General features: G+C 39.1%; 1 protein-coding gene across 7 annotated transcripts in view; it reads left to right on the top strand.

Moving 5' to 3' along the window:
• Positions 1 to 26,971, top strand: part of LOC124157938 (polyphosphoinositide phosphatase) — a 67,786-nt gene that overhangs the window by 1,706 nt on the left and 39,109 nt on the right. For 2 of the 7 annotated variants that reach the window (XM_046533040.1, XM_046533041.1), the window contains exons 5-15: positions 3,174 to 3,381; positions 7,622 to 7,716; positions 7,797 to 7,842; positions 8,489 to 8,753; positions 9,415 to 9,610; positions 11,626 to 11,824; positions 14,314 to 14,575; positions 19,461 to 19,686; positions 22,656 to 22,782; positions 25,074 to 25,283; positions 25,866 to 26,024. In XM_046533040.1, coding sequence (XP_046388996.1) covers positions 3,174 to 3,381; positions 7,622 to 7,716; positions 7,797 to 7,842; positions 8,489 to 8,753; positions 9,415 to 9,610; positions 11,626 to 11,824; positions 14,314 to 14,575; positions 19,461 to 19,686; positions 22,656 to 22,782; positions 25,074 to 25,283; positions 25,866 to 26,024 — 1,993 coding nt within the window. The remainder of the gene's footprint in view (positions 1 to 3,173; positions 3,382 to 7,621; positions 7,717 to 7,796; positions 7,843 to 8,488; positions 8,754 to 9,414; positions 9,611 to 11,625; positions 11,825 to 14,313; positions 14,576 to 19,460; positions 19,687 to 22,655; positions 22,783 to 25,073; positions 25,284 to 25,865; positions 26,025 to 26,971) is intronic. The other 5 variants (XM_046533046.1, XM_046533044.1, XM_046533045.1 and 2 more) reach the window with 5 other exon arrangements.

Here is a 26,971-nt window from a genome sequence, read left to right as displayed (position 1 = left end):
ACAATAAGTTGACCGTGGATTCGTGCTATGATAGGGTTGGGGGTGAAGTCCAGTGGCTGGGGTTGAGCAGGGCCCGAAATCTGAGGGACAAAAATACCCAGGCAACTCACCCCCAAAAAAGAGCTCTGTACAGAGAGGTTTAAAATATTCTTATGCTGCTCGTAGTACGAAAACGTTTTGCTATTGTAGGCGCCATCAGGAAAGTTTTAAGGCCTTACTCTTTTATATCATATGTTTTAATTATTCAGCTATTTTATTCTTAGTTGATATTTTAGCCTTTATCTGCTGGAGTGCTATATGTAGTATTCTTTTGTAGTTGCTGAATTCTGTAGTTGAGCCTGTTTATCTATTGTATGAGGTTGTGGCGAAGAAATATATTGGAACCAAGGATCAAGAGTGGAAGTGAAACCTAATTGAAAATTTGTGTAGACTTAAAAAATTCAGGCAGCATAAAATTTTTATAATATGTCTCCAGAGTTTCACACTTGTATGTGTGTGGATGGATGTGGGTTTATGGATGCACTAGCTGGATAAGGTGAACAATTGTACTATTAATATTCTAGCTGGTATGGCGTACAATTAATTTTGCCAATAACAAAATTTGTCATGCACCGTATGAATTTTAATGCCCCTGGCTATTCGGTGCTGTTGGTAATGGATGGGAAATGGCCTATTTCTTGACTGAGCTGGTTGAGGTCCAGTTGGAAAAGATCGGCTAAGTATTTCCTCCATTCTCAAAATGATTATTTGTCCAACGCAGCTCAGAATTTCATTCAAAGCTTTTGATTCTGCTTTCCATTGTCTCATCTACAACTCTGTTGCAAAAGCATAAATTGAAGAATACTTTCACATAATACCTTCAGTGATGATATAAATGATTCGTTTAAGACAAATGATGGTAGAAAAACCAAGGGATACATTTTGTGAGATTTATGAAAAACTTTCAATCCCAATGTCATTGTGTAATTAAGAGTAGACTGCACCTTCTGGAAGTGCTTTGGTCTCTATCCTTTTCAACCTAGCAGATTCTGCTTTTAGTTGATCTACCTCTTTCTACTTTCATTCATTCAGTCATACCTCCAATCAGGGGCGCAGCTAGGAATTAAGGCTGGGGGAGTTTAGGTGCAACTAATACCAGGGTGTGTGGGGGTATGGAATACCCACCAGGATAAGCGGTAGGTGCGAGAATAATAAATTGCGGAATTTTAAGATAAATGGTTCAAAATGGTGAGTTTTACGGCTTTCTGAGGGATATTTTATTAATCCTTACTTTATTCTATTAGTAATATCAATCCAATTTAGTAAAATGGATTAAACTTAAAATTTCTCTGAGCTCTGGGGGGGTTTTATCCCCCAAACCCCCCCGCGCTGCACCACTGTCTCCAACACTGCCGTTAGTACATGAATATCCTCTTCCAATGCTTCTCTGTTTTATTTGGCTGTATGTTGCAATCTAAGATGAATCTGCTAAGTGAGAGACAATCTGAAGGCCTCCATTTTTTTACGCTCAACTAATCTGCTTTCCCTGAAAAGTATTTGTTGGCAAATATGCATTTTTCAAATCCTCTGCATAAAGGGGTTTAGACAACTTTTTTACCGCTTCATTACTATCAGCCCTTTCACCTGCCTCCCAAGAAATTATATCATGAGCAATGTTTGGCGGCAACCTTTTTTTTTTGACGTGTCTTATATCTTCTTGTAGATCCTTGGACAAATAAATTACTATTATTATAAATATCATACCAATTAGTGCCCTGATATTCCAGCCCTATCAGCCAGCCCTTCAAAAGGCTCTAAGAATTAACCAATATCTTTACTACTAGAGTCTAATGTGCCTATGTGTGAGGTCAAATCGATTTAATGCAACACTCCATGAATTCTGTCCATTTCCACCACTTTGCCTTTGTTGTTTAAGTTTATGCAAGAAATACGTAGCCATTCCAATTATAGTTGGAAATTCCTTTTTTATGATGCTTTCTCCTCTGCCTCTCTCTCCAATCTTTTACCTGCTGCTTCTCTTTCTATTCCCTATTCCTCAATAATAACCTCAACGCGATGGCAGCAAATTCCTCTTCATAATTCTCACTTTCTAAAATCACTTATTGCACTCAATGGCCCTAGAATTAATATCTTAATTCCTTGTCTAATTTGTATGCAATCTTGCACAAAATATCCTTGTTAGCTTTGGCAAAATTTGTCGATACTATACTATGGCTGTACCAGTAGAGTTCAAGTTCAGTACAAACCGCACAACCATGCAGCAAAAGGCATTCACCCATTCAGAAGCGGCTGCATTGCGGTCGGTAGCTTGTTTATAGCTTTCTCCAGCCTTCAATGATGGATGAAGGACGTCAATCTTCAAAGCTCCTCTTCCTCTGCCACACCATTTGACCTTCCAGCAACTTCCTTCTTTGCAATTTCTTTCTGAAACCAACTACAGTTTGTCTTCAGTTCTCGAGCCTTCTTCTAACACTCTGGCTACGACATTTCAATCCCATTATACAGTCCCAACTCCGCAGCCACCAAAAAAGTGTCCACATTTAACGTCAATAACATTTCATCATCTTTTCAACAATTAAATTTCTTTATCCCCAATACAATGGAATGTAAACTAAAATTTAGCCTTCCATTTACCTCAACAATCCTATAATTCCCCAAACATAATCCTGGCTGTAAATGCCTATGCATTTGCGCCTTCACTTGTAAATTTTGTCTTTAGTGAGTACTATTGTTTCCAATAATATGTAGACACACTAAGGGCCCCACTTAACTGATATGGTCGGGTCGGTAAAAAATTGGAGGCGACCTACATCCCTCAACCATATGCCACCAAGAGATGACAAGGACAGATGTGGGGGCGATCAGACTAGTGAGACAGGAGTCAAACTCCAGGTGCATAAGCTGCGTGTGGAATGCACTGAGGAGAGCTCAGTCGTGCCCGTCCTCATCTGCTCTTGGTGCCGTGAAGGCAAAGGATGCAGGCTGCTTTATGTCCAACCTTCCAAGTTTTCACCGACCCGGCCCCATCAGTTAAGTGGAACTCGCGAGTGTCTACATATTATTGAAAACAATAGAACGTATACAAAAGCCATAGATGAAAGTACATAATTGCTTAAATGTATCCTTAAAATAAGGGTTTAAGTGTTCCTGATTATATTTTATCATTCAAATAGGTTTTGTAAGGTTCTTGGAGGGATACTACATGATAGTGGTGACAAAGAGGAGACGTGTTGCGATGGTTGGTCACCACACCATCTACAAAATAGTGGACACCAATATGATTTACATTCCCAATGATGGTGTGAGGCAACCCCACCCTGATGAGCAGAAATATTATAGGATGTTTCAAAGTATCGATCTTTCCAGCAATTTCTACTTCAGGTATGGAACTTACATTTATTTTCTATATGATTTAGCTGCTCTCGTGTTTCAGGTCTTTTATGTGGTGGACTCTAAGCTTTGGCAAGAATAAAATTATCCCGTAAGATTAACTCCAGATAATTCAATGCCAAAATTACTTTGTATTCATTTCACTGGTATGGGTTTAAAAAATACTTTTTCCCCCTAAGCAAGCTTTGAGCCATCTAACCTCAGTTAGCCATTGATGAAAGTAAAGTGTATCAATCATTATCAGCTGATGACGTGACAATGTCAATGATCGCCAATTGAAGGCACATGTTGTGAAGGTGATGGGATTGACATCAGAATGAATTCAGGATGATATTAGTTGTTCATTCAGACCCAAAAACCATAATTTATTTAAATAACTTAGTAAATGGAAAGGAAAAATAAGTTATGATGAAGAAAAGTCGTCTTCATTGAGCCATATTTTCAACATTTTAAAAGAAAAAAATACATTATTCCATTGAGTCCTTAACACTAGAATTACCAATGGAGTCATTTTGACTCCTCGCGATTTTTTTGGAAAGCATGTACTATCTTATTTTCTAGAACTATTTTGATCGCTAATTCTTCTTTTGTGTCAAAAATGAATGAAAGTCACAGAATTTCAGGTCAGAATTCGGAAAATTTTAGTCAGGGTGGAGAAATAAGAATCGCGAGGAGTCAAAGTGACTCCATCGGTAGTTCTAGTGTTAAAGCTTGTCTTCCCTTCTGGCTTCTTTCTTCACAGAAGCCTTCTGTTTACATGTGACGTGGGCGTTTCCCTTTCTTCCCTGGCAACCTTGCTCCTTACTCCAAACTAGACCCTTCCAACTGTCATCGGACAGCTCTCGGTGGCTGGGCTGTACAGCTGAACTTCCCTGTGCCTACGGTGTCTGGGATAATTTCAAGGATCCTCTAGAAACACGGAATTGGCATCTTTCGATCATACTCAGAGACCAACTTGTAAAAACCAGGGATCCTTGTGGTTTCGAAACTCCAGGAGTAGACCAGATCCCTTGAGAGTGTGGGCAGTAGGTCGGCCCTTATTTTTCAGAAATGCGAAAAGCTATGTTTTCCTAGTCTCAAAATGATCCAAATGAAGTTTATATTCACATGATAAAATTTGGTTACTTTAAAAAAACGGCAACCCGTGCCCCAAGGGCCCTAAGTACTGAGGACCCTTAATTGAGTTTTTTGGAGCAGAAAAAGTGCTATTTCTATGTAAAACGTAAACTTAAAAGTAAAGTCCTATAGGACCGATTTTCGGTTTGTTTTGACCTATCTCTAAGCGTTTATGAGATATCGTCCGTCGTAATGCAATCCACCCCCCAGGGCGCTACCCCGCACCGCGGCGCCGCTGAGGTACGGGCCGCACCACTTACTAGAGACTTCCCCTCCAACCCCTCCCCTCCCTTGACAAAGACTTTCCTCCTGATGACAATATTTACATGCTAGTGGTACAGAATTGAACAGGTTGTTCCTCTTGTGTCATGATTAAGGTTGTTTAAGCCTACAATAAGCAAAAGACCTAAGGTTTAAGGTCAATTTTAACCCTTCAGTGCCATTCTATGCACTGGGTACCGACCCCTTAAACCTTAATTTGTTGCCACCATACGACCGCGAACCATTCCAGCAAGTTCCAAAATGCTTTTTATGTACAAAATATTATAAACATACGATACAATTGTGTCTGTGAATCATAAAGGAATGAAGGAGATGAGCAGGGCTTCCAAGGCTCCAACAGTAGATAGAAATATTCAAGGAAGAAAAAACGAGGCAGTCAGTTCACGGATAGTGGAGAGATAGTTCTAGTGTACAGTGTGCAAAGGATAGGAAGTGCTAAGTTTTTTAGGATGTAAGGAGAATAATGGCGAAATAACTAGTTTATAACTGAATAAACGTGACGTTCATTTTAAGAATAGGCCAACAAGGAAAGGCGTGAAATCAAGACTAAATCCAGGCATTGAAAAAGTTGGAAAATAAAGTGAAGAAAAACTTGGCTGAAAGTTACCCACAGTGAGAATAGTACTGTGTGTTTTCTCTATCACCTAATGGGTTCAAAATGCATGAGACTTAGTGCGAGAAAAACCGTAAGAAATGCGTTTCATCCATGGTACAAAACGAGAATCCCTGTTATTACGGAAAATAAAGCGATTGAAAAGTTAGAAAAATTACGCAAAGAATGGATGAACTTGCGACGAAATAAAGAGCGAAATACAGTGGATATGAAGAGAAGAGAATCTTTCGTGACAATACTTGATGATTTGTTTGACATTGCAAGGAGCGGTACCATTTAGTTTTTGATGCACGAGGAGGAAAGTGCAGTTAATCTCTCGGATAAATGTGCTTGGGCTGAAGAAGTAAAATTCTTACGCAATCAAAGAGGAGCACGAAATGCAGTTATTAGTGGAATAGATTTTAATATATTTAAGAGGAAAGAAAAAGATGTGGTTCTCCGCTCCTTGTGGTGCATCTGCTCCCAACAGTGACCCGCAGTTCCTAAAAAGATTTGTTAATTACGAAAGTGTTAACCTGGACATAGCGAAAGCAGTACAAAAGAGGTTTTCAAACCACTTGTGGCACCTGAGTGAGGAGTTGTAGACCTGGCATTCTTAAACGGATCCTTTTCTAGGTATGAAAAGGAAAACGTGATTCTCCGTATGAGGACATGTGAGGGAAAATATGATAATCCGAAGAAGGCATTCTATAAACATGAAGACATGACTAAGGCATCTATATAAAATTTTGTCACTAGTAATTCGAGAAAGCCATTTAATACATTGTAAATATACACTCCATTCTTTGATGCACACATGCGAGGATGGGATGAACAATGAAGAACGATTTGCAAATTATTCGGGGTCCACAAGTAGTAAATATTTGTGTCGAGGGAGGGGAGGGGTTGGAGGGGAAGTCTCTAGTAAGTGGTGCGGCCCATACCTCAGCGGTGCCGCGGTGCGGGGTAGCGCCCTGGGGGGTGGATTGCATTGCGACAGACAATATCTCGTAAACGCTTAGAGATAGGTCAAAACAAACAGAAAATCGGCCCTAAAGGGCTTCACTTTTACGTTTTACATAGAAATAGCACTTTTTCTGCTCCAAAAAACTCAATTGAGGGTCCTCAGTACTTAGGGCCCTTGGGGCACGTTTTGCCGTTATTTTAAAGTAACCAAATTTTAACATATTAATATAAACTTCATTTGGATCATTTTGAGACTAGGAAAACATAACTTTTCGCAATTCTGAAAAATAAGGGCCGGCCTAGTGGGCAGGTGTATGTTGGGGAAACAGGGAGGACCATCACTACCAGAATCAAGGAACATAGGAGGCTCCTAAGGCTCTGCCAACTGGACAAATCCGTGCTGGCAGAACACGCCATCGAATCGGAGCATATGGTGAAGTGGGACCAAGTGAAGATTCTATGCTGCGAGGCAAAATTCTGGGAAAGACTGACAAAGGAATCCATCAGAATCCAGCGTGCAAGGAACACCCTCAACCGTGATGCTGGGTATTCCCTAAGCAATGAATTAAAACCGGCCCTAAGGAAAATCCGATTGGCTGCCTCTCGGTCAATCACGTGAGACCTTCCACTCAATGAAGAGTATATAAGATGGACAACTTCATTCACTCGCCATCAGCCCTGAGGATGGAACACGACTTGAGTTATGAAACTTCGGCAGAATGGAGAGATGGAACCCTGAATAGCCGTCTTTGACTATAGTCGCCGGGAAAGCATCAGATCTTACTTTGCAAAAGTAACTGCCCATTTTTAATAAGTCTGTGATCTTATTGAAGTTTTGGCACATTACACTAACATTATGTTCAGCAAGAGCTGTAGTGGGGATAGTCAAATGATAAGACTTGAATTATATCTTGTTGAATCATTTAGCACTGTATTTAAAGTCCATTATTTCACTTACCGATCTTCTGGTCCAGCCTCAGTTCACCCTGTTCTCTCCTCTATGTCTTTATGGTAAAATACAAGGTTAATGATGGGTGATTACCATTTTGTACAGGGGCTCTCTTTGGAATTAGCTAGCCAATGTGCCAAAAACTTACCAGGTAGGAAGTCCATGTTGTTTTCAATATTATATGTTGGCAAAGTAATGAATTATGTTTGTGTGGCACTTTGGGATGAATTAATTTTTTGTTTACTGCTTGATGGAAATTTATTCTCAATTATTTCATGCTATGGAGAACTTGATTAATTATTGTGATTCATATTTTTTCTTTTCAGCTACAGCTATGATATTACCCATACTTTGCAGAGTAATATGACCTTCCCACGCTGTCTTATTGGGAGTGGAGTTGACGGAAATAATGATGGTGGTGGTAACATATCTTTCGTCTAGTATTGTGATATTATATTTGAATTGTATTTGCATAGTAATGATTTTATCCTTCTTGTGTAGCAGAAGAAGATGGCAAATCAGGAGGAAGTACCAGTGAAGGGAATTGGTGAGTTGATTTGTACAATAGTTAAAAATGTATTTATTTATACACAAATTCTCTAACCTATCAAATTTAGGATAGTCCTCTCTGACAGTTTAAGAGGTAGACAGTCTCCAACATTCTTAAGATAGAGAAACCATCATTAAGGTGTGTAAATATTCTGAGAATTCTTTCCGCAATTATTTAATTGCAAGTTTCATGATTGATTTCTGTTTGATCATGTGGAAATGAGAGTAAATTATGATTTTCGTCCATTTTTGTAACTTAATAAATTTGGTGCTCTTTGTGAAAATCTTAATCTCTCCTACATTTTGCCATGTGCTTAAGAATTCTTTGAATGCAAAGCCGCAAGGTTTTCTTCATGAGGAATTTATACTGTATAGGCATGCAAGCAAGCACAATGCACTGTTAATTCTCCTACCCAAGAGATTAAAAAAAAAATAATGTAAATCCCAATATCTCAGTCAGCTCAGTATGTGATGAAGTTATTCCTGGAGTTTAACCATCCTGGAAATTCAATAAAAGAGTGCTCCTTAGCCATAATATTGTCTATCGTTCATTTTACAAATGGTAGATGTCGCTAAATCTATGAATCCATTATAAAGATAAATATGAAAAGTTCATTAAATGTTTTCTTTGGATTTTTTTCTAGTCACCCTTCGATGTTTGGTTACCCTGAAGAGGTTCAGGAGTATGGTGTTCGCAACAACCCAAACCGTAAATTTGTGTGGAACTCCTATTTGCTGTCTCAGATTGAAGGGCGACTCCATCCTGATTGGATTTTGTATATTGTGCATGGATTTGTTGGACAGTCCAATGTCAGCGTATTTGGACGACCTATTTACGTCACTCTCATAGCACGTCGTTCAAACAAATTTGCTGGAACGAGATTTCTGAAAAGAGGGGCTAACTTTGATGTGAGTCATTGTCAGTTTCGTGTGTGGTTTTATCATTTGTTAACTATCTTAATACTTTGCTATATAGCTAATAATGAATGAAACCGACTTTTACTAGCTCATTTTTGGAAACATTACTAACAAGTCATATAGTTTATTCATTTCTTATGTCTCTATTAAAATATGTATTGCCAAATTCCATCTCAGGTATTGTTATTTTGCACCCTAATTGGGGAACATATTTTACACTGTTTATGATTTGTGGACATTTGTCTGTTGTGACCTGGATTTATCTGGATATCCCAATTGCCCATCAGGCGTACTACCAGTTTCTAATTACCACACTACCTACAAGCCATATTTTTCCTTTGCAAATTTCAGGCTGGGCTTTCCGAACAAAGTACATGTCAAATCGACATTGTGGCACTAGATACAGAAGTTGTGATTGATATGCCGCTGGTTAAGAGAAAAAACCCTATTTATGTATTGTGATTCTGTGACAGATTTTTGCGAAATTTGGTGAATTTCACCCTTGGTGTAAATCTGCACCAGTGCATGTGACTGTGTTCAAAATTTCTTATTAAATGAAGTGCACCTCTCAGGCTACCAAGCTTGTCCCTCCCAAAATAATATTAGGGAGCCATTATAATTTTCTAATTGGTGTTTTATTTCTAATTTCTAGGGTGATGTAGCGAATGAAGTGGAAACGGAGCAGATGGTGCATGACTCTGGCCTCTCCTCACTCGTGAAGTCACGCTTCAGTTCTTTTGTTCAGATGCGAGGCTCAGTGCCTGCGTACTGGTGTCAAGACGTGAGCAAAATGGTGCCTAAGCCAGCAATATCCTTCAACGTTAGTGATCCATTTGCTGAAACTGCTGGTATTAATGATTTCTCTTTGTTTGGGTCATTTATGCCATTTTATGATATCATTCTTTTTTGGTGTTTTGCTAGTGTTTCTAAAATTGGGAAAAAGGCAATTTCTTATCATGTGAGAAACATTGAACCACTGAGATGTTTACAATGGTAGAAGCAGCTTAGTAACTTCACTTATTCTTTGTTCCTTTATGTTAGTATGTTCAATGATAAATTGGACTCTAAATTTTTAATTACATCTCTCTCCGTCTAATTTTCCTGTGAGGTAAAAGAGAAGTAGCATTTTGATTATGTTTGTAGCCTTTTTGTATCTTTGGATGTCAAGTAATTTTCTCACTCCCATAATACTCAAATAATTATGGAGGGAATGATGGGTCATACTGTGCCTAGTCAATCAAAAAGTTTCAAGGAGACATCGCCGCAGTGATGTTCTGGAACCAAAAAATATGTAGTCATTTTCTGAAAATACAGAGGAAGTGTAGAAGGAGTGTCTTGGCTTTCCTGATCATGGGCTCGGGCTTGAGAGAAAAATACCTGTAAAGATTTGGTGCAGCATGACCCGTGATGCCTCCTGACAGTGCTGCTGTGACTGACTGATTAGCATAGGGCATTTGGACTGTATGGTGTTGCTTTTGACGTGGTTAACCCTGGTTCGAGTCCTGGTGACAATAAATTTTTCTTCATGCCTTATAATAATAATTATAATAATTTAATATCCTGTTGGTTATACATACATGCATAAGTATAGCATAGGATTTTGTCAAAGACAAAAAAATAAATACAGAAATTACTTTCAAAGAAGAAACAAGCAGTTAAATACATACATATTACAAAATTTTATCATTCAGAAACTCATCAGTGCCTTATTTCACGGAATCACTGTTTAATGTTCAGCCCATTCATTTAAGTAAATTAAAATAAAACTTGAGTTGACGATATAGCCTTGGACTGTATTTGACTGCACAGTTAGTGTACAACTGGGACCCAGCCTGCTTAATCCTCTGTCTCCATTGGGGTGCTTTCAGACGGGACGAATTTTTGCCAGCCGCTGTCCATGGCACAGCACTGCGCTTTCAAATAACCGTTGGTCTCTATGGATAACTTCAAATGAGTTGAATGGTGCCATTGACCGCACGACGCTGTGGATGGCCGCCGTGGTCTCCATGGCACCCATTTCAATATAGTACGGTGCTGTGCTGTCTATGGCATGAAATACACTCAATTCTACTTTGAGGCCACTTTCAGACAAGACAACTTTTCGCCGGCAGCTGTTCACGGCAAGGGCTATGAACGGTGGCCAGCGTCGTTGCTAAAAGTCGTCTCATCTGAAAGTGGCCCTAGGCATTCGTTAATTGTTCTTGGGTCAAGTAGAGGTGGTCAAGTCCTAGTGGATACATTGCCATTTGAGTAGTAAACATTTTTAAATGGGTATGTGGACATTCGATGTGGTACAACAGAAGGGAAAGTCACATGATGAAGAGTAAAAAGGACTAATAAATTTACTGGCCAGGCAAGGCTGAGAATGAATAGAAAAATAAGCTGCAATGCAACTAGAGAATATGTGAGGGAGAGGTTTCAAAGTAGGACTGCAGTCAACTGATGACAAAATTGCTTGAATTAGTGATATCTTTTCAGCATAAAAATCTGATGGTTGACACAAGTGCCGTGTAGTACACCATGCATTTCAACTCACAGAGTCATCAAGTGTTATCCAAATTGATTAAAAGTTTTCCAACTATGGATACCTTTCACTTGATAAAGTCTGAATCTGTTGATATAACTCCTAAAATTCCATAATTCGTAAATTTTTCCTCAGCCGGGAATACTCCAGGCTGAGGAGTATTCCTGCAGGGTAGTGCTGAAACTATCAATGAATTGGCTTAGATGTAGTCTTAGAATATTTAGACACAATGGTATATTTTGTATGGATAAAATATACTTAAAATATGTAGTTTGTATTTAGATATTAAACACAGTAAATTTAACTTCTTTTTGTGTTTGCTCATGTCTAATTGAAAAGGGAAACACTTCAATGATGTTCTCCGTCGCTATGGCTCCCCTATAATTGTCCTCAATTTGGTGAAGAAAAGGGAGAAGAAACGCCATGAAAGTGCCCTGAGTGAGAATCTGAAAGCCTCCGTGGATTACCTGAATCAGTTTCTGCCTCCACAGCATCACATCATCTACCTCAGCTTTGATATGGCCCGCATGAATAAAAAGTGAGTTTTTGACATTTCCATGCGCTAAAACACCTCCTTAACTATCATACGAGTTCGGGAGTCTTGACACTGTCCACATGACAAACACATGAGGGAATCGCAATCTTATTATACCTCATCACCGAAGTGTCATTTACAACAAATCATTTAACGTTACTGCATGTAGGGAATGGAATAATCTCAACCTTTCATCTAGGAACTCATCATCATTGGCATCTTTTAAGAGGAAGCTACACAAAGCACAATATATATCTTAATTGCGTGTGTAATATTTGTGTATACTTTGTACCTCATTAACTATGTTGTATTTTACATGTAACAATGACATTAGCTTTCACGCAGTAGGTTTTCGCAGGTTTTTCACGCTCTTTTCCCCCACACGTTTTCACGGGTTTTTCCCCCTTCTTGTGTGGGCATTTTCCTGCAGTGGGTTTTTTTGCTGAAGGATATTACACCCTTATCCTCATGTTTTTTCCCACAAACAGAAATCTTTTCTACACAAAATTTTCACAAATACTTGTTTATCTTTTTTGAAATTTCACAAATGGTGTATATTGCATATCTTTTGTATTGTAAACGTTTATCTACCATTTTTTAATATGTTTGCATTGGTGCTATCGAGGGGTTAGGTGGAAGAGGGGACTTCTTTGTCTCAACCTCGCCCGAATGAAGACATTATTTTTATTATCATTATTATTATTATTATTATCATCCACAGTAATCCTAGGTGACAATTTATAGGGCCACAAAAATATCAATTAGTTGATGCAGAAGTGTTTCAGTAACCGAATATTTATAGCCTTCCCTTGTGTATTTTGTCATGTGATCACACTGATCTGTGGTTCTTTTTCTTTAATCTATATGCATGAAGCGCTAGGTGATGAGGCATTTAGCCAATTGAATGTCAGCGGAGAGCGACGGTGTGAGTGAAGGGCAGAGTTTTGCTTGGTTTGTTTGAGGTAGACCGGTTAGAAAATTGACGATTCGAAAACAATCTAGATGCCATCAGTCTGCACCTTCCCATGCCTCTGGCCTCCATCATCACTCGATTTGGATTTTTTCCATCTTATGTCCATTCCTCCCTGCAAAAATATACGCTGCTTTAAGCACTTTTATTCTTGAACCACGCATTTGTGGCTGCATGATGCACGATGTCGCAATCTTGCATTACTTGCCTTCATGAGAGCTTTCTTTCCAAGTGTCGTGGATGATGTTACTGTACTGCATACGAACAGAACTGCATCCTGCTAAGACTGTCTCTTGTGCAACTTTGTGGGATGTGTCTGTTTGGTGCAGTGTCTGTAATATTATGTCAGCTGCCACTCAGAGATTTGGTGCTTCTCACCTGTTGCAGACAATCCTGGATCCGAGGTCACGTTGCTACGCATGACACCCAGCCGTGACCCCAAGGTTTTAGGAAATGAGTGTCAGTAATTGCTTTTCAATATTTTTTTTTTTAATTATATAAATATGAAAGCATTGGCAAATACAATCTTATTTACGTATGAAAGAGCACAGGAAAGCAGTTAGGTAGGGTGAGTATGGGAATTGAGGGGCTACATCCTTCACCTTCGTCTATAATGAGCTCATATGTGTATATGTAATTATGTATATGTATATGTGTGTATGTGTGTGTGTGAGACGTGCCATATATTAGTATAGTTTTTTATGAATGTATTCATGGAAAATAAATAAATTACAGCACACTCCCGATTGTCCGGGCTAATGATGGGGAGAGACGGCACGAATAATCAGAAAACACAGAAAACCCAAACTTTCACTTAAATGTCTTGCAATGTTCATAATTTACCTAAAACATACAATATATTATTATTTATGCAGTTATTATGTTATTTTAGAGTGCTTCCCAGACTCATTGAGAGCTTTCTTCACCAGTTCGCGATCTTTTTAGCGGCGATAACATGGTTTAACTCGTATTTTTATTATTATTTTATTATAATGCTCCATGTTAGGCCTGGTTTCGAAAACCCACACATCCGTGGCTGTGTGATCACGGATACAGAAAAGTGGTTTGCACGAATGCTTCAAAACCACTGCTCGACGTCAGAAACTACACTGTCAGGCACTATGCCACGTAGTCGTGTTTCGCACAAGTTGCGCGGGTTGCAACAGCTGCGGGATGCGTATCCGTGATCACGGAGCGCAGTAGCGCATTGCGAGGCTTGGAAAACTGGAACACGGTGCTCCCGTGACTGCAGCCAGCGTGCGATCGCTAACATTTTACAAAGGGGATTCTAACACAAATAATAAGTCCGGTGTATCCTAGCATTAATGCAGTAATTCCAATGATTTTGCGTCCGATTTTATTTTCTTAATAAAGATCGCGGAAAAACTGAGTGGGAGTGAAAATCATGCACGGATAATGCGCAACCCGGATAAACCGCAGCCGAATAATCCGGAGTCTGCTGTATTACTTAAATTATTAAATCCAAGCGTCAAAAGCCCTAATAATTTCTCCTACTTGGCAGGAAGGAAGCTAATGTGATGGCTCACCTTGGGAAGAAGGCGTACAAGGCGGTGTGCAAAGTGGGCATATTTCAGAGTCAGCCTCCGTGGAAGAGGGGGGGAGGGAGGTGGGAGACGCCGGGCTTGCGTGCCCCCCCTGGACACCACTCCACCATGGCCTCACCCCTCCTGCAAACTGGCATTGTGCGCGTTAACTGCGTGGATTGCTTGGACAGAACAAACACTGCTCAATTTGCTCTTGGAAAATGTGCCCTGGGTCTTCAGGTGAGAATTTTAATCTTGAATTTTTTTTATTCATACAAGTGAGGGTGTTATGATTGTAGCAATTGTCTTGGCCGTACATATTTTCTGAAATGTCAGTACATAATACTAATATGTATTCACTTAGAAGTCCAGTCTTGTATGGGTTGTGTAGTCATATGAGTCCACAAGGTTCTCTAATTTTTCATTCGTTTTTCTTCACTCCACCCTCCATTAAAGCTATGTACTCCTTTATGTATTTACACTTACATGAATTCATTTTTTTGTCTCTTAAACTGTGAGAATAAGCTACGTCGGAATTTCACACAAATGCCTAAAGTTCAGTCTTTGAAAGCACTGCATGTAACAAGTGACTTTGTCCTTAGTCATTTGCATGGATGCAAACGGTGAAATTCATTATGACAAAATCACTTGGCTTAGCTGGCGTTTGATACACGTCTGAGAGGCAATTGGGGGATCCAGGCTTGAATCCGGGCTTGGCCGAATATTTTTTTTCATGGAAAATTTCATCATTGGTGCAAATAACTTTACACTAGCGTGTGTTACTGCTTACATAATCATTTTTTAAATGCAAACCTTGTGAAAATCTCAATAGGATTCTGTTTTCCTATAGTAATTTGACAATGGGAAACATTTCTTCTTATAGGAAACTTTATGTTCCTATCGGTAACTTTTATGTCAAACATAAAATTTTCCAATAGAAATTCCAATTGAATTCAAAGAGTTCAAGTCAATTGCCTAATCGAAAGATTATCACTCCTGAAGTGCATATCTCACGCTTCAGATTTTTAAACGACGATATCGGTTTTTTGCGATTAAATGAAAAGAGAAAATTTTCAAGCATGCGAAAATGCAACGGCGAAGTATGTCCGGATAACAGCTAAGTATGAATCCTGGAAAAAGCCTGTGTGACGTCATTCTTGTTCCGGCTGCTGCCGTGTGAGGCCACCTTGGTGCAAGGCTATGAGCGCCACTACGGTGCAGGCTGCTAGCTGGTGACCCTGGGCTTAAATAAGGATTATTAATACCCTATCAAACGAAGGAAACTTTCCGACCATAGGCAATTTTAATAAGTGATTGTTAAGAGATGTTTCCCTGAGATCTGTGCCTCATACATGCATTGGTAACCTCAGACGATGTAAAACTCCTCACTACTCGTATAGCATATAGGTCCCAGTGACATCACATCGAGCGGCATCGCATGGGCGCCAATCTGGCCTTTTTCAAAAGAGGTTAAAATTGACCATTATTATTATAGTATTCTACCGATTAAGGTAGGTTTTCATGGAGTATCTCCTTTTCCTTCCAGCACTGCATTCTTTAATTCACTGTAAGGCCTACTCTCCTTCAATCTATCTAAAAATCCTATTCTTTTCCTTCCCCTTCCTCGTTTACCTAACATTCTACCCTCTAACACTATTTTCAACATCCCCTCCTCTCCTCCCATCTTTAGCCTTAATTTTAGACTAACTCCATCCATACCTTCTGTCTCCTGCGTATCTCATCTAAAAGCTGCCTCTCCTCGCCAACCATTTCCAGCACTTCGTCGTTCCTTTTCCTCTCCGTCCATTTCACCCTCTCCATTCTTCTCCATATCCACATCTCGAATGCCTCCAATCTTCTCTCGTCTTCTTTCCTCAGTGTCCACGTTTCTGCACCGTAGAGAGCAACGCTCAAAATCAAACTCTTCACTAACCTTTTCTTTAAACTCTTACACAACGATCCTATCAGAAGCTCCTTCCTGTTCATTGCTAATGCTATTCTCTTCCTGATGTCCTTACTACTGTATCCGTTTTCCTCTAAGGTACTGCCTAAATAGTTGAATTGTTCAACCTGCTCAAGTTTTTCACCACCCACCTTTATCTTGAGTCTCACATTCCTCGCTCGTGATGCTTTACAAAACCGCATAACCTTAGTTTTCTTGTGATTAATCCTCATCCCATACTCCTCGCAACGTTCGTATAACGCATCCACTAGAGCCTGAAGCCCCCTCGCTGACTGGCTGATCAACGCCTGGTCATCCGCGAATCTCACTGATTTGAACATCATTCCTCCCACTTTTATCCCAGCTTCTAACTCATCCCACGCTTCCCTTACCATCTCCTCAGCGTACGCGTTAAAGAGCAGCGGCGATAGAGGACAGCCTTGCCTCACACCTCGGCCAATGCTTGCCCACCCAGATTCTCCGTCCGCTACCCTCACTTGCGCCGTCTGGGCCATATAAAGATTACGAATCAGTCGTCTATCCCTCCAATCTACACCTATTCTCTTCAGAATATCCATCAACTTTACCCAGTTCACCCTATCAAACGCTTTCTCAAAATCCACAAAACACGCATATACGTCCTGGTCATATTCTAGGTTCCTCTCGACGAGGGACCTCATTATTGCTATTGCATCACGAGTTGACTTCCCTTTTCTGAAACCAAATTGATCTTCGCCCAAATACTCGTTTGCCCTCGACTCCATTCGTCTGTTCAATATCCTCAGCACCACTTTCGACGCATGCGATATTAAGCTGATAGTCCTATAATCTCCGCATTCCACAGCTTTCTTCTTTTTCGGAAGCGGAATTAAAACAGTCTTTACGAAATCTTCCGGCCAACATCCCTCCTCATAGATCCTGCGGACTAGTTCGAAAAACCTTTTCTTACTATCCTTCCCTAGATTCTTCAGAAGCTCACACGGGATATTGTCCATGCCTACTGCTTTCCTAGCCTTCATATCACGAAGTGCTCTCTCTATTTCCGAATCTAATATCTCCGGCCCAAGATTATCCTCCTCCACTGCACTTTCCTCCTCTAGAGTCAATCTCTCTGGTCTGTTCATTCCGTCATACAGGTCCTCCACGTATTCCTTCCATCTACTCTGTACCTCTTCTCGCTCGGTTAGCATCCTCCCATCTTTAGCCTTAATTTTAGACATGGCTTGTCCTCTTTTGCCACCCGATAGCGATTTAACTTTGGCGTACAACGCGCCTACTTCTCCATCCTTCTGGAACTTTTCCATTTCCTCGCACTGTCCTTTCCACCAAGCCTCCCTTGCCCTCTTAGTTTCACGTCGTAATCGATTATTCAGTTCCCTGTACATTCTTTATCCCTGTTCTGTGTCCACGTTCTTCCACTTCCTCCTCTCCTCCATTTCCCTTATCATGTTCTCCGTTATCCACGGCTTCTTTATCCTTCTACTGTCAACGTAACCAATTGACTTCTCCGCTGCTTTGACTATTCCCGTTTTAATTTTTTCCCATCTTTCCTCAACAGTCTTAGTACTTTCAATCTCTCGTATACTAATGTCCACTAGTTCCTGATATTCTCTCCTCATACTCCCCTTCAGGGCTTCTACGTTCCATTTCTTCGCCTTCCTAACTTTCATAAGTCTTTTGAATCTTACATTGCATTTCATGAGCACTAGATTGTGGTCCGAATCCGCATCCGCTGCGGGGAAGCTGCGCGAGTTTTTCACACTATTCCTAAACCTCTGTCTTACCATAATGTAGTCTATTTGATATCTCCCCACATCCCCTGAACTTTTCCATGTGTAACTTCGCCCTTTATGATGATTGAACCACGTGTTTGTGATGAATAATTTGTTTCTCCTACAAAATTCTGCTGCTTTCGCACCCCTGTCGTTTCGTGTTCCTAGACCAAAATCTCCTATTTCGTGCCCATCCCTCCCACTGAGGCATTCCAGTCCCCCATCACTACCAGATTTTTCCTACCCGGCGTGTCTCTAATTATTTCCTCGAGCTGTTCATACACCTCATCTACTTCTTCTTCCCTATGATTGCTAGTGGGCATGTAAACTTGGGCCACCACAAGGTTGGTGGGCCGCGCCTCAATTTCTACCACCAGAATCCTATCGCTTACCTGGTCTATACCTACCACACGCTTACCCATCTTCCCGTTTAGCACTAAAGCTACCCCCCGCTGGCTTTCTTCCCTTCCACTATATATAACCCTATACCCATCACTCCAATAGTCCCCGCCATCCCTCCACCTCACCTCGCATAATCCTAAGATCCTCCCTTTATCCATTTCCCTTTTGATATTTTCTAACTTCCCCGCCCTCATCATAGTTCTCACATTCCATGTCCCTATATTCATCGATGCCTTCTTCTTCTCCATCCTCTTGGTCTTCTTGTCCTGCTCCTGGGATGCTACTGCTGATGCTGAAAAAGATGATGATGATATGTCTCTGCAAGGATTTCGCATGATACGGACCCCGAGGACCTTGCCGATCTCGTTGCCACCTACGACACCCGCCCTTAAGGGCTGGGTCTCGCGATTCCATCCGAGGCTAGTTTGATCAAACTCCATGTTTTCAGGGAAGAGATAGTTGGTAGGGTTTCCCACTTCCATTCCAACAGTGTTTTTTACGTGACACCATCACGTGGACTACCTTTCGTCTGGCTCCTACCCTTCGACCTCTCTGGCATGGGTGGCCCTAGAGGGAATAATTGCAAATTAATCCCGCCAGCGCAGCTCTTAGGGTCATAGGAACGCGCAAGCCTTTCCACCGCGACAAGGTTGTAGCCCAAGGGAAAGAAATTGACCATTAGCATTCGTCTAAACTGGAATTTCTAAAACCAAATAATTCTGTATATTATAGTCAGATTAAATTACTAATTGTGGGGGTAATGAATTACAATCAATGCCTTTCGTTTTCTTTGATGAAGGAAACTACCCTATTGTGGGTGACTCCACTATGGGATATCCATATACTATGTATCACTGGTTTGTCTCAGTCTTGTATTTAAAATAAATGATTGGCGCATCCTTTTAGTTTTGATGTTTGCCAAAGTATGCACACCATGGTGATCTCCCATAGTATTGTGCCCATTTTTAGGTCAATATGTAGATAATCTTATTTCTCTTCTCACCAACAGCTGTGTGCTCTGGGAATTTTGGATGACGGAAATTTAGAGTTTGACACAGATTGTGTCCGAATGCTAGAAAATCTGTACGAGGACCATGGTGACACCCTAGCCCTTCAATATGGAGGATCCCAGCTAGTTCACAGGATACGTACTTACAGGAAGACTGCTCCCTGGACATCTCAGGGCAATGATATCATGACCACCCTCAGTCGTTACTACAGGAACACTTTTTCTGGTGAGTTCAAGAACTTCCTTGTCACTAACTACGTACAAGAATCTAGCTAGCCAGTATGAAGGATACAAAATTTTGAGCACTGTGGGGATCTATCAGGGGTATCAAAGATATTGGTAATATCTATATAGTGCTCAAAATTTAAGATCATTGCTGAGGTAATTTTCTGTTTTTCTCTTGTAGTGTAGTTTATTGGATTATTTCTGATTTTAATTAGGCTCACTTTTTCCAAATTAGCTGACACTTGCTTAACTTTTTATGGATCAAGATTATGTTTTGAAAACAAAATATATAAAGATAAGAGACTGTTAAATTCTCATATTTTGTATTATTTAGATTACTAGCTGACCCGGCGAACTTCGTACCGCCTAACAATCAATGAACTTACAGTTTACTTACACCATTTATAAATCAAGAGCGGCTGTATGGTTTTTAATCATGTTTAATTTATTATAATAAAATAAGGATACAAATTCTATAAAACTACGTAAATGAGTACCAAAATTGCTTGTCAGAAAGACATTTTCTTTATTGAATCTACGTAGGGTGAATCGGAGCACGTTTACGCAGATTTTTTTCAACAAATTTTCTTACGTTTTAGCTTAAGAAATTTTGGGCATTGTGGTTTAATAAAGCAGTTCATGAAATAAAAATTATACGCATTCAGTTGTTGGCTATTTGCGTTATTAGCTGTAAAAAAATGTTTTTAGGTCCAAGTCTGTTGCATACACTTGGCCCATTCAGGGGGCAGGTTGACACGACCCCAGACCGACGCTTGACTGATGCTCAAAATCGTGCAAGAAAAGCCCCTATGAAGCAGCATTCGCATTAAATGACTTAAGGCGCGCCAGTTTTAGTATCTCTGTTTGGAAAAAATGCACTGCGTAAACGTACTGCATGCGTAAACGTACTGCATGCGTAAACGCACCACGGTGAGCCCTACACATTCGGGTTTAATGTCTTGCGTCAAGCACCTTCTGAGAAACAACAGTTTTTGTTTTGTTATCAGGCGCAAGATGAAGCGGATGAAGCTAAATAAATATAGCGAAGCAAAGCAGTGACGCAGCGAGGGGAGGTTTTGGCGGATAAACCCCCCCCAAGAGCTTAGAGAATTTTTTTATGAAAGATTTTGTTATTAATATTTGGGGGACGGATGACTAACAAACAAAACATATTTAACTATTCACCTAGCCACAAAACCCACTATTTTGAACCATTTATCTTAAAAAATGTCTGGGGGAAGTGCCCCCACACTTCCCGCTTACCTTAGCAAGTTTTCTATACCCTACAGACCCGTGGTATTAGCTGCGCCCAAAACCCCCTATCCTAGCTACGCACTTGAAGCGAAGGAAGAAATACAGAGAATGGTTTATCGACTCGTGAACATAGCACGCTAAATTGACCATGAGAAAATCATGGGTTTTCATTAGCACATGAGCACAAACAACACAAAAATTGAAAGAATGACCATGCGATTTTTTAATCGTTATCACGAATGCAACACGAATTGTAAATTGAATACGTTTAAGCTCAAAAGGGCATGTGAGTTGAGATCATGGAATCTACGGAATGAGGACTTCCTAACCTTTGAATTTTCCTTTGGGTAAAGTTGCGTGAATCACATTCATCACCAATTTTTTTAATGATCAACCACGTTCCGTTGGATAGTTATGGTTGGTTTAGGCTTCGAAAGATCATGAGCACAGAAACTACATTTTTCTGTAAATCGTGCCTTGGTAAGCCAGGTACGTACAAGGACTTAAAATATTCAGATAGATAGTTGGTGATTTCGTCTTCGTTTGTTACACATTTAAAAGATTCGAATCCATGCAGAGTACGAACTATTTGAATTTACCTTGTTTTAGTCATCCACATCTTCGTTCTTGCTCGCTAAATCAACCATCTTTGATTCTTTTGGTGATCAATCATATTCTGGAACTCTTTGTTCATGAGCTCACCTTCCGCTGAAACTAATTTGCAATAATTCCAAGGAAATGAGTTAAAACTACTCGATTCCTCGACAGGAACACGGACATTACCGTTTGTCAACAATTGCTTGGAGATTTGTTTACAAACACGGTAGTGAAGTGTCAACTCGAGCTGGGCCACGGCTGGGCTTACAATCAGCTCGAATTAAATTTTTAAAATGTAATTTCAATTTAATTAATATTTTGAATATATTTAGTAATTAAAATGTTATATTGTTACTAAATTCAGTTATTAAAGTGGTAAAAACAAAACAAATTATTTAATTTGTAGTTTTGACCGACTTATCAATTGTTGTGTTACTATAACTCCTAAAAGCATACCCATAGGAAAGAGATAAATTTATTTTGCGAAATTATCCTTTTTTTAATGGCCTATATGTTAACCCCGCCTGAGACGAATCCAAAGAACCAAATCTCATTGAAATCGGTGCAGCCGTTCTCGAGTTATAAGTGTTCTAACTAACACGATTTTCGACTTTCTTTTATATATATAGAAAATGTCTTCGTAAACATCTGTACATTAGGCGCAAAAATGGAGCAATTGCAATTCAAATTTATCATAAAGAACATTGTTATAGTAGCCTAAGTTTAAGCCAAGGAGTTTTTTATGGAGGAGGTTGCAGCTAAGGCTTCCTGAAGCAGAGACATTGTTGTCAGATATTGAGCTTTTTATTGAGTTAAAAAAATTGCTGAACTAGTGCTCTATGGGAAATAGCCTTCACCACCCTGTCCAAAATAGGTACAAGTTAAAGTGTTAACGAGGGAATCACTTCCTACTCAAAAAACAGTTTGGTGAAAAGAATATTTTTTTCATAAAAGGAGAAGACTATGAGAAGCCGATGTTATTGTTTCGTTCCTGTAATTTAAGAGGAATGTGTTGGAAGATAATCTAGTAAAACTTTCTTATTTATTCTTATGAAGCATTGAAGGTGATGATTATGTGTTAGTAATGTCTGATTTATTTATGAAGCTCTTGTTTTGCAGATGCTGAAAAGCAGCATACTATGAATCTTTTCTTGGGGCTCTTTATTCCTGAGGAAGGAAAAATGCCTATTTGGGAACAGGTGACTGATTACTACCTGCATTTTCCACAGACATACCCCAAAAAGAAGTAAGTTTGAATGATATGCTCCAATGAGTGGGGTAATTTTTATTTGACATGGAAGAGTAAATACTTTGTGTTAACTGTTGGAATAATGGAGTTAGCTCAAACCTCAATGAACTCAACCTGTAACAGCCAATTCATGATCTCTTAGCTGATGTAGAGTATTGAATTTACGATGAAGAAATTAAGGTTAAGGATTAGGGAGGTAGTACATTTCCTTTAAATAATTCCAAGAAAGTTCTTTTGGTTTCCAATGGGGTCAAGTATTTGACGACAGCCAATGATAATAATAATAATAATAATATCTTTATTTGCCCAACAATCTAGTACATTAGTAATGGACAAGATATAAGGCACGTCAATAATACATGTAAATACAGAAAAATACAGATATAATCAATCAGGAATAATTACCTGTTCACATATTTTCATAAAGAGTTAAAATGCATCGTCAAAGTATTCATCAACTAAATAATACATTTTAGACAGAAGTAGTTTTTTCAACTTGGCTTTAAACAAATTAGAATCATTCACATTTTTAATATCTGTCGGTAATTTGTTAAAAAGTTTGATGCCCATTTCTTTGGGCCCCATTTTAGCAACTCTGGTGCGTACAAAATTGTGATGAATATCACTTTGTGACCTAGGGTAATGACTATGTACAATGTTATTCAAAGTGAAATTTTTAAGGTTATTCTTTACATACATAACAGTTAGCAATATACGTATATACACACAGAATAGGTAGTACAAGCAATTCTTTAAATATTGGTCTACTGGGAGACCTATAGCCTTTATGAGCTATTATTCTCATGGCCCGTTTTTGTAGACAAAATATTTTAATGGATTTATAAGTTGATCCCCAGAAAATTACACTGTAAGTAACATGAGAATAAAAGTCACTGTAATATAGGTTTAGTAAAGTTTTCCTTTCCACTGTGGAACTGAGCTGTCTCAGCAAGTAACAAGTAGAACTAAGTTTGCTGCTGATGTATACAATGTGGTCGGCCCAGGACATTTTGTAATCCAGATGTATTCCTAAGAATTTACAGTTATCCACTTGATCAACAGGTTTACTGTTCAGACTTACACTGATGTTTTCAGATGGTGGGCCAGTAGTCTTAAAATGCATTATATTGCTTTTGTTAGGGTTAATAATTAAGAAGTTATCCTTTGACCATTTAATGATCTCATTTGAAACTAACTGAGCTTGGTCAATCAATGATTGTTCAGAATTGGATGACACTATCACTGTCGTGTCGTCAGCATATAAAACTGGTGTATTATTGTGATTACAAGATAAGGATGATGACAGGTCATTTACATATAATAAAAATAACAGTGGACCAAGAGTTGATCCTTGTGGAACACCCACTGTTGAATGGCAAGTAGTTGAAGTACATTTGACTCCATCAAATTTTATGGTCACCACCTGAGATCTATTGTGTAGATATGATTTTATCCATTGATGCGGAATACCCCTAATGCCCAATCTATAAAGTTTAATCAATAGCTGGTCATGATTTACAAGATCAAATGCTTTAGTAAAATCATAGAATAAAGTCATAGTTTCATGTCTCTTATCAATGGATACCAGTATTTTATCAATTGCATGAGTAATAGCAGTAACTGTGGATTTTCCTTTTGTAAACCCATGTTGATTGCTAAAAAGTAGGTTATGTTTATCTAAAAATGATGCAAATCTTGAGTAGACTATTTTTTCAAAAATTTTGGGAAATGCGTTTTGCAGTGCAATTGGCCTATAGTTATTCAAATCATCAATATTACCTTTATTCTTATAAGAGGCCACAATCTTAGACACTTTGAGCGAGTTTGGAAAAATTCCAAGTCTCAGAGATTCATTAACTAGATGAAGAAGTGGAGACTTAATCATATCATAGCTGAGGTATATAAGCCATGCCATTTAAGCCATGCATTTCAATGCTGATATTTTTATCATGAGCTCCCATGACAAGGGCTGAAGTAGCCAATGAAATGTTGTCTGCAGCCAAGGCTTGACTGAAGGCATTAGAAAATTTTTCAAGCCAGGAAATTATCTACAATGTGAATTCAACTCATTCCTTATAAAATATTTCTTTAAAATCCATTATAGGACTGCCTATGGTATTTATTTTTTCTGAATTTCTGGTGTCAGAAACCTTTTTGGGTATTGTTAATGAATGCATACATTGGTGGAAATATAGAGACAGTAGAACTAAATTCTCATTATGATTAATGTTAATGAGCTGTGACAGATGTTGAATGAAGTTACAAGTCTTTTTCTTCCTGCTTTTAAGGATGGGGAAGTTGACGCAGTGGTGGGATCGAAAAATGGTTGATTGTTTGCCGCGTGCCAGTGATGAAGTGTGGAAGGAATGTGCCCAAGTCATTAAGCTTGGTTCGTGGGTCGGTGATGACCAAGTGGATGCTTACCTGGATTATTATCGTCCTCATGAATTCAGTGTCCTATCTGATGACCCAGCTTACAAAATCAGCCATTCAGTGAGGTATGCCTTATAAATACATACATACATACTGCATGTTAGTTTCTGTAGATATATTTTTACAAGAGCTCAGGGCTAAGATATACCTATCTAGCTAATGCAAGATATATCCTGCTGCAAGACCAACTTCATTATAAGTGAGACTCCTTTCAGAGTGCCATTGTTAAAAGCATTATTTTTTACGTGGTGAATAGACCTTTATTGATGGGAAACTGCTTTCACTTTATTGAAAGTGGGACTTTATTATAAGCAGGTTCGCTACAAGTAGACTGTACTGTATTTCCATGGTTGAGTTTTAAATGAATACTGACAGTTCCTCAGCTTCAGACAGGAAAGACACAAAAAATCCACTCGGCCGTAATGCATTCATCACTAGTTCTATTCAAATACTTATCTAATGGACAATTTTAGTTACAAACACAGTACATATTGCTAGATTTAGTGAATGGTTAATTTCATTGTGAATGATATGTTATCATAAATGTGTATTGTGCAAAATCTGCCTCCACTTCAGGCCATACCAAAAGGGAACTTTTAAAACGTCATGAATTTTAATCAGGGTTAAAAATTGGCTTCTATTTCCAGAGACTACATGCCTCATTTCACCACCAACTTCAGTCCATTCACGGTGAGGGTGAGGCCTGGAAGACGAAGAGAGGAAAGCTCTGCTGGTGGGGAGAGAACTAAAAACCCTTCCCTTACTGGCCAGAGCTCAACTAGTTCTACAAATTCCAGTGATGACAGGTACGTTTGTGCCGAGTGCTAATGAAATCTCCTCAGTTGTAACAATACCTAATGTATGCAACAAAACTTGACGAATTGCATTGGTAATAGAGATGGGTTGAATAGCAGATTTCTCGAACTCGAATGTCGAATTCGAATACTAAATCATTGCTCAAATATTCGAATACCTCGAATACTAAACGTTGAATGCGGGAGTGTTTGACTCGGTTGCCTATGCAGTAGGAAACACAAGATTATGGGGAGTAATTTTGATTTCCTTTAAAGGATTCGAACAGGAATTTAGCTGAGTAATGGAATATTTTAATTTTATGGAAACGATTGGGCATATAGTTGATTCAACTAACATCTCTTTCTAATATTCTAAGGGGACACACCACCTCGCAAAAAATGATTGCATGCCGTCTCGGCATTTACACTGCTACGATGGATTTCTGTCTGATGTATACATTCTTATCTACCAAACACCATTTCAGCGGCACGCCCATCTGATACTCGGCTTCATCCAACTTCTTATTTTCAACAGGTAGCTCGCTTTACCCCCAGTCCTGCTGTCAAGTGCTAGCGGAATATCTGAGGCGTTTTGCAAAATACACACGCTTCTCCACCGGATTTTCTTCCATTATTTTCAGTCCATTTTTGGAAGTTCTTACGAGATAAGAAGATGAATTCGAATTGCTATCAGGGAGAAATCAAATATCCCTTAATCTGTGACTGTAACAATAGAGATTTATAGCACTATTCATAAATTGTAACTTGATATGTTTTCGGAAAAAAATACTGCATCAACTTCCAAGAAGCTCTGCTGCTCATATCGAGTCTCGCTAAAATGCTAAGTCTCCGTCGTATTTCTTCGTCTTTCCGACATTTATTTTCTTGCGTAAAATGCTTAAATAAAGTCAGAAATACGTCGTGTTTGGTCTTATTCTCTTTTAAATTACACGCACATT

This window comes from Ischnura elegans, chromosome 4, assembly GCF_921293095.1.
Source record: "Ischnura elegans chromosome 4, ioIscEleg1.1, whole genome shotgun sequence".
NCBI lineage: Eukaryota > Metazoa > Arthropoda > Insecta > Odonata > Coenagrionidae > Ischnura > Ischnura elegans.
Note: the sequence above shows the minus strand (reverse complement) of the source record. Positions and strands in the feature narration are given on the sequence as shown.